Genomic DNA, 15,842 nt, shown 5'->3' with positions numbered 1-15,842 from the left:
TCTAAATATTTCCTTATGAGAATAATTTGTTATCTTTCTGTACCTGTAACCATAGGAAGGCTTGGTTAAAATAAAGTTCCTGTTTTTCATAACCTGCCTTCCCCCAAATTTTAGCCCACACCTTTAATATATTTATTTTGATTTAATGCACTCTAAAGAAACAACTTTTTCAACTCAAATTTTATTTTTCCGACTGTTTCCACACAACATACAATTCAGAGTAAGGTTTGTAGGGAAACTCAGGCATAGTCGCCATTGCCTCAAGCCAGTTTCTTTGTTTTGCAAGCCGTCACAAAGCTGCAGAGAGCGTAGCCAAATGGCTAGAATCAAGTTTACTTTTATGGATAAAATCCTGCCTCCCTAAAGTTTGTTTATGCCCAGTAATGCCTCATACAATATCATGACTTCATATTTACAAGGTCAGAAGTTACCAACATGTAGCTGAAGTCTGATTCTGCTTATATTTATGTTGTTTTGTTTCATTTTGAACTTTCTCCTTGATAATGTTAAAAATCATGTTTATCCATGGTTGCCATGGTGACTTATTTGGTAATCAGTGGTCACAATACCATGAATCAGTGTGTAAATATTTTTACAAAGGAAGGTAATGTGTGGTATTCACTATGCACCCCACTAGTAACAGTAATCTGTTGAGTTTAGGACCATGTGCAATGATATATTGAGCATTGTCTGCTATGTATGTATACAATGTATAATATTTATATAAAACCTGTGTTTGGCTAACATCACAGAATATGGAAACTGTACTAGATATGATATTTGGAGATTGTTATAATGTTATATTCATACACATTCCAAAATTTTGAATTGGCATAATCTATTTGTGAAAAGAATTTAAAAACAATCTTCAAATCCACCTCATCCATGAAATGAATTGATAAGAAGGTGAACCAAGGGTCTTGACTCGCCTTCAAGCAAAGCTAACTTACAGTGTTTCCAGGAAACACAGCTTGAATAATCTGCTACTTGAACCACTAGTCCAAAGCCCAAGTCTAGTAAAAGTTTGTTGGTCTTGTAAGCTCAGTAAATGAAAATCTTTGTATTATCATGGGACAATGATTCCAAAAGACAATTTGGGGCTGGTGGACTCAGGCGTTCTTGTGAAATCAAGAAGGGCTCAGTTTGTCATCAATAAGAATTTAAAGCAGTATCCTTAGTGAAAAAAAGTGATAAAATCACAAAAATATTTTCTTTTGTATCCATATCAAATTTGAGGCTAATTATGTGATAATAATTTGTACTGTTGTGTCACTTGCTCTTTCTCAGTTTCCTGAGTTCTGCCTTGGATTGATGAAAGTCAAATATTAATGCTAATTAATAATCAATTTTTCATTTGGTTATTACCAGCTGTGAGCAGTGATGTAATTTGGAATGTCTATATGTGTTGGTTAAATGTTGTGTTGACTGACACCTAGATAGCATAGATACTCAAGTCTTCATGCACCTCTAAGTGAGGCTGTGGACCTTCCTGACTCGCTTTGTCATCCTCTCTCATCAACACTGGACAAATGGAAAATTATTGATTTGGTTTGATCTTGATAATATCTTAATAAAATCTTAATAAAAAGATAAAACTTACCATAAAAACTATGTAGGTAATAACAGCCCCATCTGCGCCAGTTGCTGAGAGGATTTTTGCATTGTAGTAATTTTTAACGTCCACTGTGATGTATTAGCGCCCTGGCTCTCTAAGAGAGGAAGGGACCGTGTTGGTCTGTGAGTTTGGCACTACTATTCCCAGACTGAGCATGAGCAGGGAGCCTAAGTGCTTCTATAAACAAACATATTCTTGGGGTTCAGAACTAGTTTGGAGTTTCTCAGAGGGAGAACTGGGATTAACAGACAGACAAGTTTATTCAATAGAAGGCCAGAGCCCCATAATGTACACATAAAATAGTCATTGCATAGGGCACAGTATTTTACATCATTTAATTTCTGAGCTTAGTATAAAAAAAATATTCACAGAAAAAAATAAAAAGTTTAAAAAAGATTTACTAAAAACATGTACTATCATATGGAGTTATTACTAGCTGTTCGATAACAATGTCAACTAAAAACAATTAATCACTTGGCTTTCTGGTCAAAGACCAAGAAGCTTTCTTCTTAGATAAAAATGATACATAATATACCACTGTATTAATTATTCAAAATATAGATATGATAACTAAAACATAATTAACATTACATTGAATATTGATGATTAAAACAATTTTTTCCAATGTCTTTTTCCCGACTGTTTCTGATTCTTAGCAACTTCTATTTCGTGAATCGTCCTCCTTTTCCCAGGGTCACTGTTGCCAGCAGTTGATGGTCCCACAGGGACATTGCTGGTGGCAGTTGATGGTCCCACAGGGACATTGCTGGTGGCAGTTGATGGTCCCACAAGGACATTGCTGGTGGCAGTTGATGGTCCCACAGTGACATTGCTGGTGGCAGTTGATGGTCCCACAGAGACATTGCTGGTGGCAGTTGATGGTCCCACAGGGACATTGCTGGTGGCAGTTGATGGTCCCACAGGGACATTGCTGGTGGCAGTTGATGGTCCCACAAGGACATTGCTGGTGGCAGTTGATGGTCCCACAGTGACATTGCTGGTGGCAGTTGATGGTCCCACAGTGACATTGCTGGTGGCAGTTGATGGTCCCACAGTGACATTGCTGGTGGCAGTTGATGGTCCCACAGTGACATTGCTGGTGACAGTTGATGGTCCCACAGTGACATTGCTGGTGGCAGTTGATAAATGTTTTGTGGCGTATGCCATCCTTTCATGCTCCTGCAGTTGTTTGACTCAGGCTTACAACAGAAAAGTTGCATCAGCTAACAACAACTAGAATTCAACAAGAAGTTGAGTTAATTATTCCTCTGTACTTATGGTTCTCTAAATCTGTGTGACCAACCTACACAGAGCGTGGTAGCCTGTGAACAGGTAAAACCGCTGATACGTAAGGGGTGAGCACCCCATCATTTGTCAGATCAGAGTTTGGAATCCTCTCTACGCCCATTTTGAAATTCTCTTTCCAATTTCAATGCCATTTCATGCCTTTTCAGCCAAGGCAAAGCTTCGCATTTCAGGCTTAGCATCAAGGCTATTATATTTAGCTGTAGCTAACAAATGGGATTTCTTAACTCAATCATGAAATCAGTAAGTGAACACACAAGGTCGATGAATATCAATAAAATATATATACATGGAGTTTTAGGTTAACAATATAGTCAGCATAATGGGTCAACTAAATAACAGCAATAAGTAACAGGCCCTAAAACTAAAGTTCAGAATTTGGTCACTGATTAATGTCTTGGAAGAGGCCAGTCTCCGTTCTTGAATCCAGAATAGTGTTGGAAGCTGGAAGGAAGCTGGTGTTTCCAAATGAGTTTTCCAACAAAGTTTGGACAGAAACGGTGGTAATATCCTGCCATACCCAGGAGACGGCACACTTCCTTCTTTGTTTGTGGCTTGGGAAAGTTCATGGTGGCTTCCACATTTGCTGTCTAGGTGTGACTCTTCCCTCTGTGACCGTATGACATAATAGAGTCAGCTTGGCATGCCTTCCACAGATCTGCTTGTCAAGCCATCTGTAGTCAAGGCAAGATGGCAACTGGTTACAGACCTGGTGTGATTTGTAAGACTTTTTCTGTTAGGCACCGTATCTTGTGTAACAGGACAGGCTTTGGGCACATTTAGACACCTTATATTTTCATGACTTTGCGTTATAATTCTTTTATCAAGGAGATATTGATGCCGAAAATACTAAAGATTGTGTCTACGGTCCCTCCGTCTGTCCTTTACGACCTCAGTTCGTTGGATGTAGGGAGGTGATTCACGAGAAATTTAATCAAGTTTCAACAGTTTATTACAGAAAATTAAACAAAACGAAAAAAAAACCAACTGTAACAAAATATAAATACGAACTCAACAACAATTACAAATCAATCAATCCTATTCCTAACTAAAATTTACATTATTAAGCCAAAAATCCTACTAGACGAACAAACCCCTAACTAACCCACTTTAATAAATAATCACTACAGCATCCTTAACACCGTCTACAAGGACAAACAAACCACCCTTCCAAACCTGCTAACACAATCGGTCAATGTAGCTACATCACATAGCTTACATTATTTCTGAATTAAATCCACCTGTCCAACCCACCTTTATAACAGTTTACCCATGAATTCTAATGTTGCCACATAATTTAGATCTTTATTGCCGAAAATCACTAGGGATTGGGGAATTGTTTGACCTCCGAACAGGGTAATTTGGTGTGGTCTCCCTCCCCTGTATTGATCTTCCCCATCATGCCAGAAACATGAGAGCATTCGCGATAATCACTTATATGGGTCGTTCTACCAAACTGGGAAACATTGTTCTTCATATATGTCAGAAATGTTTTATGTGTTATTATTAGTTTCATTTCACTGATATTAACTACATATATTTTACTTAATGTTCCTGTATTTTGCAGTGAAGTTCCACTAATGTTTATTATTTTTTTTAACTTTAAATGTCATAGGTCCAATAAAGGTATGTCATAGGTCCAATAAAGGAATGTCATAGGTCCAGTAAAGGAATGTCATAGGTCAAATAAAGGAATGTCATAGGTCCAACAGAGGAATGTCATTACCACAACGCTTAAATAAATGATGAATTGTCAGAAACCAAAAATAATTTGAAATACATAATAGTTAGTAATGTTAAGTACAGTGTGTATATAGTTCAACTAAATTATTATTTTCAATTAATAATACATAGATATCAAAATTTTAACACATGTACCTTGCGTTCAAGCAAAGCATCATCTACAGAAAATGTTGAAATCACCAAAAAGTGCAAGTTTTGATATTCAAGTAAAATTGATACATATCATACTGTGTAAATCAACACATTAACATATGAATGCCTTATTCAACTTCAATAAGGATGATTTTACTAAAGTTTTACCCAAACAACTTCATAACCAAGGTTTTTCAGCCTGTTGTGGTAGTGACATAATGTTACGGTAATGACAAAATACCTCCTCAAGTGTTTGATAAACTTTAATCAACCCATAAAAACATGCTTTTCAAATCAAACACGATGCTAAATTTAATTGGAAAACTGGAAATACTTTAAACAAGTTCTGTTGTTGTAAAGTGATAAGCAAGTAAGATACTTGAATCATATTGCTTTAACAAATTCATTGATGCTACCACATTTACTTCATCTTAGAACTTGAAATTGAAAATGTCACAATCAACTCGTTTCTGTTTCAACAAGTAAATGATGCCATCAATGTTAATATCCACATCATATCACAGTTATTAATCAGGATACTTCTCATCCAGGTATTTCTGACTAGAGACCCACATTTCTTTATCAATCTGGTGATGTCTCTTGGTGACCAAGGTTGGAGGGGCAATGAGAGTGATGAAGTGCTGTACCTCGTACCAGAGGATGTCTTCCAGAAGACCCGGCCAGAAAAACCTGTTATTGCCCACTCAGCTACGAATAGCATCCCGCGCCAGATGGCTATGGACTTCAGTAAGTTGGCCCGCCAACTCTGAAGAGTCGGACTGCCCCTCCCCCACTAGCTCCCGCTGCACCGCAGACAGGTATGCCGAGTGGATGGCAATACAGAGCTGTTAGTATGCATTACGATATTGCTCCTCGAAGTAAACGTAAGCAGCCTTCAACTCCGCCCCGCACATAGGGAAGGGTGGCAACCGCCGGCCCTGCTTAGACTTAGCCAAGCTGGAGGTCGAAAGTCCAAACACACTCCTCCACAACCAAGTCACTGTCCTCTGCCAACGGGTACCTCCTATTAACCTTCCCGAACTTCTTACGGGCACCCGAAAGCAGGGGATCAATGACCACGCCGCACCATCCCCTCCCTCCACTCCTCATCTCTCGACTCCGAGCCGAGCATGCGAGGAATTACGCCTTTGCAAGGAATAAAAAGGGAATATACCACACATAGTTTGGTCAGCCATGTCGTTCAGGTTCAACGTAGTGGTTGAAAGAATTCTGTGAGCTCTTGTCAGCCAGATGACATAAGGAAAAGTGATTTGGGTGAAAGTTGCTCCCCTTGACATGTGTTGCCTGTAGAGGGTGAGGCCCCGTTGGGGTGGTCATATATCATACAAAAACGTTTTTTGTGTGGTAACTTTTTTTATTAAGGAAAATGGTTATAACTATGTCATGTAGATTTTCTTGAGCATTGAAAATGCAATAAGTGCCTCAAGGAGGATTTAATCTGAAAGAGAACTTCAATTCCTCTGAGTTGTTTTCTTTCTTTCCTTTTTTGGTATCTTTCTCTTTCCTTTTCAAGATATTCTTTGTTTCTCTGGATTTTCTTTTAGCTTTGTCATAAATCGTCTACTTCTTTCCTTATTAGTTAACCCCATGGTCTTTTTTTAATAGCTTGGTGTAACGTTTGATTATTTCTCTCAGGTAGAGAATAGCTTCAAATAAGTCAACAACTTGCCTAGCCCAAGTTCTGAAGTAAGGATCCGATCGAGAATACACTTCACTTAGCAAGTCATAAAATTCTTTTTCAGTTGATTCAAGAGACTTATCTAATTTTTCTATATATCTTCTTAAACTCTAATTTTCCACACTCATTCTGAAAAAGATATACTTGCATGTAATTGTTGAATAATATTTTGTTTGGGAAATCTAATTGTTAAATATTAACATTGTTTTTCATACATTCCATTACATTCTCAGTTATTCTTGTAATAGTCTCAATAATTTTCATATAATATAAGTTTGAATCGATATTGCCTTCTTTTAGATCTGTAATAATTTAAACGATAAACAATTAACAATACTTATCGAGAGCAGTTCATCAATTTCAATCTCAAGAAGTCATTACCAAAACGCTTTGTCATTACCAAAACCTACCTTGCTGTTTTGGTAATATTTATCCAAGCTGACGTAGTGAAACTCTGACAGATGACCTACACATAGTGTTCCGAGGCCGGCCTTTGTCTCCCTGGGTTTCATGGCTATAGGCTCTTCTGACCATGTGCTGATAACTGTAATTGTTACTTCTAGGACGTCCTCCACTCCCATCAGCAGCATGAGATTATCTCCCCATGTCCCTTTCTTTAGCATCTTGTCCACGTACTTGTTCCATGTCTTTTTTTCCGGAACCAAGTTCTTCATATGTGTTCTATCAATCTGAAATATATGAGTCATTATAAAAAAATGACAGAATTTGAAGATTGAAAAAAGATAAAATCCAGTCTCTCAAAATGAAAAGTTTACTTTCATATTTGCTTTTAACAACAACTGTAGAGTGTGAAAATAACAAATTGCAATCTTACAACCCTTTGGCACAATATTTTTTAAATGTTTTATCCTGTAGCAGAGGTGGCAAATGTCTTTCCCGTAACAGTTTTAAAATTGGTCAAGATTCTGTTAAACAAGGTTGTTTGATTAGAATAATAACTCTCAGAATCTCTTAAAGTAATGATGTTAAGTTTTAGATAAAAATGGAAATAAGAATAGTTCAAATATGTGAAAAAAATCAACTTGTCATATCATTTCACATATATTGGTTAGGATGTGTAACACATAAATCTCAATGGTTACCAGATGAGCCAACAATACATTCATCTGAATCAGTTATTTGTTAAAGTGGAATGATAACCTTATAAGCTTCATCCTGAATGCTTGTTTCAGTCAGTTTGTCAATTTGAGCTCAAATATTATTGTGTTACAGGAAGGACAGAAAGTGTTACAGGAAGGACACTTTGATAAAATAGTTATGACCTCTCCTCAGATACTAATGTAAACAGTCTTTTCCAGTTACTGTTCTAAAAAGAAAAACATACATATATTCATCATCTCTTAAAATAAACATGAAACTGAATGTGAAAAACTGACATAGCATTTCAAACATCGGAGCTGTTATGGGATAGACAATTTTATCAAAGAACAGACAAAATTTTAAAAGTTCTAGTTTATGCCCTTCAGCATTTCCCAATTTGTAAAACTGAAACATTGTGATGAACACTTAGGCCAACAGTAACAAGAGAGTATAAAGTGAAGCTATTCGTCCAGTGTGAAATGAAATATGTTACAGGATGGACACTTGTGTAAAAAAATAGAAGATAAGCACTGAATTCTCCGTAATATGCCATACCAAAATGCTCTCTGAAGGATTTCACTTCTCCGTGAAAGCATGAGTCAAAATAAGAACCCTCACTGTATAACCATTACATGTATGACTGTACTTGTGTTTGTCAGCTATACTCCTTATTATTTTCAAAGTGCTCTCTTTAAAATAATTTAAAATTTTATTATATTGAATACAATGAACATCACAATATCAATGAAAACTAGAACCATTACATTTGACAACTGTCAATTCTTTGAAACATGTAAAATATGTGCACACACGTTAACAATAAAAGCACTGATGACGAGTGCAGGTACACACGTTTAGTGCAGTTCTCCACTGCTTGTGTCCACACAGTTCATTGCGTATTCCCATATTTGTTGATCAATTTCAAAGTGTGACGACCCAGCAACTTTTGTTGGTTTGGGTATAACTGCAATTATTTGATCATGATTATACCAACACTTATCTACAAGTTTCTTTGGCCAGTAGAAGTGGTTGGCGTATCTCTTTCCAACTTTAAATTCAAAAGTTAAAATTAAAAAAATAATGCCATACTTAGACAACTAAATACATATACAAGTAACATCAATGTCAAGGATTATTTAATCAGTGTTGTTCTTGGGTTTTGAAAACAGGGATCCCTTTGGGCCCCCTGTTCTGAATAAAAGGGACCCTCCCTAAAATAAATTGTGGGGGCCCAATGCTTTGTCATTACATCTTCATAATACATGTGTTTGATGTCCAGTATTGTAGACATGTTAAATGTCAGAATCATTACCCATCAATGTTTCAGTTATTTTCATTTGATCATCTTTGTCATCAAATTGAAAATAAATGTAATTTTGTTTGTTTTATTTCTGTTTGTTATAAACATATTCAGAACATCATACACTGATTTGAAGATGTCAAGTATTTCTCAACAATTAAAGAATTGAACACAATCCATTTTCACCTGCTAAAGAATAGTAGAGCAGTAACATCAGTTTTTCAGTACAAGAACCATAATCATGGCAACAGAAGTTGTCAATAACAGATTAATTCTTTATGAAATTTCACATGAATCTTCTAAATGACAATTGAAAAGCAATTCACAACTGAGCACATGTTCAATAACAGATCAATAGGTAATTACAACACATCTGTAGACAATGGTAGATAAACTATTCTCTAAGCTCATCCAATTTCTTATCAAGAGATTTCACACAAGTGTCTAACAAGGATTCTTTTTCTTTTGCAGCCCTTCTTAGGGCATTTGACTGAGTAATGAAAGAAAGATTCCCTGTCATTTCAGCCTTTTCAGCAAGGCTGTCGGCAGTTCTTTTTAAACTGTCCATGTCATCATTCAGTCTTTTTCTTTTGGCCTTAATGTCACTGACCTCATCAAGGATGTGTTTCCTTTTCTTTTGCTCCTGCTCATCCAGCTTTTCCTTTTTCTGTTTTTCTAGATACATATTGTATTTCTGCCTAGAATGGGAAGCTTTCAACAACAGAGCTTTGTCAACTTTCACATTCATTAAACTCCCACATTCCTAACATGGTCACATATAACTCTTTTGGGAAACTAAACCTTTTTAGACAAGTTCTCAACTTCTAGTTCTTTATTTATTGAAAATCCCCTTTCAACTGCCGCCTGTCCATGGGACATCACAATGATCTTGTGAGTAACACAGGAGGAACTGCCACGTCTCTTGGAGGAGTGACGTAGACACCGTTCCCCCTCTGCTTCCGGATGTAAGTCATCGCCGTTTGGTTGTCCATCTCTAGACGAACCACATGGCTCCGAAGCATATCCTTGAAGCGTTGGCACACCAACCTCACCGCTCTCAGTTCGAGCACATTGATGTGCAGTGAGATCTCTTGCTGGGACCTGATGCTGTGTGATCGTTCAGAACGCCTCCCCAGCCGGAGAGTGATGCGTCTGTTTGAACTGTGAGAGACGGAACGGGAGTGTCGAGGGGGAGCCCCCGGGACAGATTCCCGTCCTCGGTCCACCACTGAAGGTGTGTAATGAGCCATGTCGGGGTCTCGAGCATCGTCTCGAGGTCCTCCGAGTTGGCCCATAACTGGCACAACGCTTGTTGAATGGGTCGCATTCTCAAGTGCGCTCGCCAAACCACATCCACTGTCGCCACCATGTTGTCTAGCAACTGGGGCCAAGTACGAGCAGTGTGCCTGTTGGAGATAAGGAACTGTAAGGTTACGCTCCTGACCTTGGCAAAGCGGTCTCGAGTTAGGGAGACAATCCCTCTCTCTGTGTTGAAATTCGCCCCCAAGAAGGTCAGATTCTGAACTGGGGTCAGATCCGACTTCTTTAGGTTGACTATCCACCCGAGCGTAATCAGAATGTCTAACACCTCTTGTGTAGCCATCTGGCTCATGTGGTGAGATAGTGCTCGTAGTAACCAGTCGTTGAGGTACGGTTGACATAACCGCCCTTTTGATCTGGCCACTTGGTCCGTAGAGATCCCGAAGGGTAGAACCCGGAACTGATAACACCTCCCGTCGAAAGAAAACCTTAGGTATTTCTTCAACTCGGGTTGTATGGGTATGTGGAGGTAGGCGTCTTTGAGGTCTATTGACGTCAGCCATTCCCCTGTCTCTACAGCGGAGATCACTGCGCACAGTGTCTCCATCTTGAAGAACGGTACCTCTATCAATGCGTTCAGCCTTCTCAAGTTGAGAATGGGCCTGAACCCTACGCCTTTTTTGGTGACAAGGAAATACGTTGAGTAATAGCCCTCGTTTTCCTGTTCCATGGGTACTGGTTCTATAGCTGCCTTCTGTAGAAGCGCTATGACCTTGGCCCCTAGTATTTCTGCCTTCTCTCAGGTAGCGGGCACTGGGGTGTGCCTTATCCCTAAGAAGGGAGGCGGAGGGAGGCGGAGGAAGGCTCCATTGAGGCAAGTGGCCCTCCCTGAGTGTGGAATGGACCCAGGGGTTGGATGTTACCTTCTCCCATTCCGACAGGAAGAGAGTAAGGCGGCCGCCGGTAACTCCTCTTGGAGCTGGGACTTGACCTCCTCGAACATGGATGTCATCTGCGACCTCAGGATGAAAGAAATATCAGTCAGATTGACAGAAGGTGCAGGTGTAGGTGACTGATATACGGGAACCCTACTAGCCTGATTCCACGAGTTAAAGTATCAAAAACAATGATGACTACCAAGCGGCGGCCATTACGATTTGAATGGACGTGCCACGTACGCATGGACGCCAATGTTACATCTAACTTAAAGGAAATGCATGGTGTTACGCCTTTGCAGAAAGAAAAGGGAATTTACCACACATACAGTTTGTTCAGCCATGTCTTCAACTGGGATCGTTCAATCGATTGGTTGAACGAAATAAAATCTGAGCTCTCTCATGTACGTCTTGACTTGACAGATGACATGTCGAAAGTGATTTGGGTGTGAGTTGCTCCCCTTGGCATGTGGTGCCAAATAGGGTGAGGCCCTGTTTGGGTGGTCGTACATCATACACAAAAAACGTTGTTTTTTTAGTGTGGTAATATTTTATAAGGAACAAAATAGTTACAACATGTCATGTAGATTTTCTAGAGCCTGGAAAATGCAATAAGTGCCCCAAGGAGGATTTAATCTGAAAGAGAATTGTAGCATTTGGCCTCACAACTGGATCCAGGGCTGACATGGCCTTCAAAAGGGGATTATTGATAGGCATCTTGTACAGGAGAGAATGCTACAATTCACATATGCTTCTATGACATTCTCCATGAATTGGGGGCGGTCGTGTAGCCTAGTGGTGTCCCCCGCCATGATATTGCTGGAATATTGCTAAATGCGGCGTAAAACCAAACTCACTCACTCGCTCTCCATGAATTGGGATGCAGACTTATTACGGCCATACCTTGACAAAACTCTTTTTGTCTGACTTCCAATGAATATATCCTTCATTGGCAAGTGATTGGCTGGTCTGACACTACAACGTTCACAAGTTTTTTTGGTGTGAGTTCTTTCAGTGATTGTGGCTAGATGAAGTTGGGTAGGAATCTGATGGCAAGTTGCTTTTGTTGATCATGAAGCTTGTCCACTCGAGTCTCTCTTGACTGGAACATCACGACATACTTCTCAATTTGACCAGTACATACTATGATACTATTATAACAAGTATTATACTGTTGATGAACCCATTGCTGTTATAATGGAATCCCTTGTTCAACGGGGATCATCCCGCGCTTTTCGATTGACTTTGAACAAAATTCTCAACGAAGCTGAACGAGACGAGTGATAAATCGCTTCCGGGTGTTTGCTCTGCCGCCATGCGGGGAAAACCTTGTTTTGGAGTTTGACTTTGGGGTCATGCATGAATATCAAAAGAGGTCTATTAATGCTTACAGCACATTTGCAGACACTTAGGGTTTGGTGGCAAGTTCTGCACTTGTGGCCTGAAGAATAGAAAGATTATTTGAAAGATAAAATATGAAACAACACCACATATTTATTATTTTGCTGACTTACATTAAAGCAATGCTGTGGGTGCTTGATCTCAAATTGGGAGATACTGGAATAAAACATTTTATGTAAAATCTACTACTAATATTATTTATCATGTTCACCTTCACACTGCTCTAACCCACGAACCCAGTATCTACATTGGGTTTTAAAATTATATGACGGGACACACTGAGGACCCAGATTATATGGAATAGTTTAGACTAGTCTAAGATACAGATATTAATTCCAGGGCAGAGATGTGTGATCTATCTACATGATACGACTATAAGCAAAGGAAAATGTAGATGATGATAGCAGTTAACTCTTTATTGTTTGCACTCACTGCTTACAAGAATTCTCAACGCTAATGTAGCTATTTTTTCCAAGCTGACATAGTGAAACGCTGACAGATGACCTACACATAGTGTTCCGAGGTCGGACTTTGTCTCCCTGGGTTTCATGACTATAGGCTCTTCTGACCATGTGCTGATAACTGTAATTGTTACTTCTGGGACGTCCTCCGCTCCCATCAGCAGCATGAGATTATCTCCCCATGTCCCTTTCTTTAGCATCTTGTCCACGTACTTGTTCCATGTCTTTTTTTCCGGAACCAAGTTCTTCATATGTGTTCCATCAATCTGAAATATATGAGTCATTATAAAAAAATGACAGAATTTGAAGATTGAAAAAAGATAAAATCCAGTCTCTCAAAATGAAAAGTTTACTTTCATATTTGCTTTTAACAACAACTGTAGAGTGTGAAAATAACAAATTGCAATCTTGCAACCCTTTGGCACAATATTTTTTAAATGTTTTATCCTGTAGCAGAGGTGGCAAATGTCTTTCCCGTAACAGTTTTAAAATTGGTCAAGATTCTGTTAAACAAGGTTGTTTGATTAGAATAATAACTCTCAGAATCTCTTAAAGTAATGATGTTCAGTTTTAGATAAAAATGGAAATAAGAATAGTTCAAATATGTGAAAAAAATCAACTTGTCATATCATTTTACATGTATTGGTTAGGATGTGTAACACATAAATCTCAATGGTTACCAGATGAGCCAACAATACATTCACCTGAATCAGTAATTTGTTAAATTGGAATCATAACCTTATAAGCTTCATCCTGAATGCTTGTTTCAGTCAGTTTGTCAATTTTAGTTAATCAATACCAAACCCATTTTTGCTTTTTCTTCAAGATTACACAATATTGATCAAGATCTGGGTGTCAACTAAACTGGTCTGGCTTGTAACTCTTTACAGCTTACAAAATAATGTCAAGATATATGATAAACATCTTTTTCTGATACTTTCAAATATGGTAGTATAAACTTCTAGAGAAGTCAGATTAATGCCCTATACAAAATTATCAGTATAATATAATATAATATAAAAGCTATAACAGTGGAATTAATAAGGACTAAATCTACATGTCATAATTGCATCTACCACACGTACCGTTCGGGGAGTTTCCTGCAGATGGTCAACCACCATGTGCCTAACTTCAAGTGCATTGACCTCTAAATCCTCTGATGATATATCTGTTGGCTGAGTGCAAGAAACATGCAGTCACCACCTCCCTCCTAAGTTGTGTCTAACAGCATAACCTCTCTTGCCAGCCATCAGAATGTTGGGACTTCCTGGGTTTTTTTAACACTTACATCTGACTAAACATACTTTTTCTTAGGATTGGGGATGATAGGCCCTCGAATGGATGAGTCGCACGCCAAGTCTGCCACAGAGGGTCTTCACCATGCCTTTGAATTCACCCCCTTGATCTGTTTGGATAATTTTAGGGGTGCCCCACTGATTGTCTAAATAAATCAGTCAATGATTTTGCCGCTGTTTCTGAAGACTCATCCGTTATTGGGACAAGTCACAGAAATCTGGAAAAGTTATCCAAAATAAACAACATTTTTTCCCATCTTTTTCTTCTGCTACTGCAGACAGGTCCACAATGTCTATCTGGTGTCCCTCCATGGGAGCAACGGAATACAGTGGTTTCAATGGTGCTTTATTGGAAAATATTGGCCGGAGCTTTGTCATCGTTTTACTTTCCTTTAGCCAGTCAAGAATTTGTGATCTCCTTATGCCATGAAAGTACTTTGAATTGATATCATACAACCGTTTTGAGCCAGCACCTTTTGTTTCCTTGCTGAAACTTCTTATGATGTGTTTAATTTCACTCTTTTTGGCAACTATTTTGCTTTTCAAAACAATCCTCTTTTCCTGCGTCCCCGATACAGGGTTTTGCACATCTTCAATTCCAGTTTATACAGGCTGATCTTTTAGTATGCTACTATCTGTAGCTGAGTTCGTTCTTTAACTGGAACATGTGTTCCACTGAGAAGTAGTTCAATGGCTTCATACAATGTCTGTCCTAAGGCTGTTGGAGGCATGATGATTTCTAAAAATATAAAATGTAAATAAGAATTCTTAGTTTTAAGACACCAGCATAAGTTAGTGTAAGGAAATAGGTACATATTACTGTAAAATATGCAAAGGAAACTAAAACAGAAATGTTAGAAAACTATAACAGTAACTTCACAAATATAGAACAAATTAGTTTTGCGAATTCCTTTCAGATTTTTTAGCTAAGGGCCATGTCAACTCTGGGCTCTCTGAACAACTGCTCGCTGGAACTCCTTTGGCTCGAGGGGCGGTCGGGTAGCCTAGTGGTTAAAGCGTTCGCTCGTCACGCCGAAGACCCGGGTTCGATTCCCGACATGGGTACAATGTGTGAAGCCCATTTCTGGTGTCCCCCGCCGTGATATTGCTGGAATATTGCTAAAAGCGGCGTAAAACCATACTCACTCACTCACTCACTCACCCTTTGGCTCGACTGATAGCTTGACCAGCAAAGACTGTGTTGGCATATCTTTCTTTCTCTTGTTTATTAAAGAGTTGCACAGTTGGGTGGCTCATTACGGCATCTGTGACGTAACTGTATATGGTAAGATTGTTGATTGACAGTAAACCAACAGGAAAGTAAGACATTCTGTTGGTTACTGTTACATGAATGCAACATTAGATCTCCACTCTGCTCTTCGGGAGGACCTCCTTTCAAAAGCCCTGATTTGACTACACCTTAAATACTGTTACTTCAGTTTACTTCATACTCAAGTAACAGTATTAAAGGCCGAGTGGGTGGCTGAAAATTGGGTAAATAATGCATGATTAAGAAGTTCAAAACTAAAAGTGACTACCTAAAAGGTGATATTTTCATTTAGAAGATGGAAGTCATATTGGAGATTCTTAGGTTT

General features: G+C 38.7%; 2 protein-coding genes across 2 annotated transcripts; both read right to left on the bottom strand.

Moving 5' to 3' along the window:
• Positions 1-2,221: 2,221 nt before the first annotated feature.
• LOC139443547 (mucin-21-like) lies at positions 2,222-2,782 on the bottom strand. The gene has a single exon (XM_071224526.1). It carries the CDS (start codon positions 2,780-2,782, stop codon positions 2,222-2,224), a length of 561 nt encoding a protein of 186 aa, XP_071080627.1.
• A 7,170-nt stretch (positions 2,783-9,952) lies between these two features.
• On the bottom strand, positions 9,953-10,885 carry LOC139443546 (uncharacterized). Its single transcript, XM_071224525.1, has one exon. It carries the CDS (start codon positions 10,883-10,885, stop codon positions 9,953-9,955), a length of 933 nt encoding a protein of 310 aa, XP_071080626.1.
• Positions 10,886-15,842: the final 4,957 nt, after the last annotated feature.

The sequence above is a fragment of the Haliotis cracherodii genome, unplaced genomic scaffold (assembly GCF_022045235.1).
Source record: "Haliotis cracherodii isolate W230 unplaced genomic scaffold, xgHalCrac1.p SCAF_5, whole genome shotgun sequence".
In the NCBI taxonomy this organism is placed as follows: Eukaryota; Metazoa; Mollusca; class Gastropoda; order Lepetellida; family Haliotidae; genus Haliotis; species Haliotis cracherodii.
This window is presented reverse-complemented; position numbering and strand designations above follow the sequence as displayed.

Coding starts and splice junctions, on each gene's coding strand:
- LOC139443547 (XM_071224526.1), bottom strand. CDS start 2,782: ATGGCATACGCCACAAAACATTTATCAACTGCCACCAGCAATGTCACT.
- LOC139443546 (XM_071224525.1), bottom strand. CDS start 10,885: ATGGAACAGGAAAACGAGGGCTATTACTCAACGTATTTCCTTGTCACC.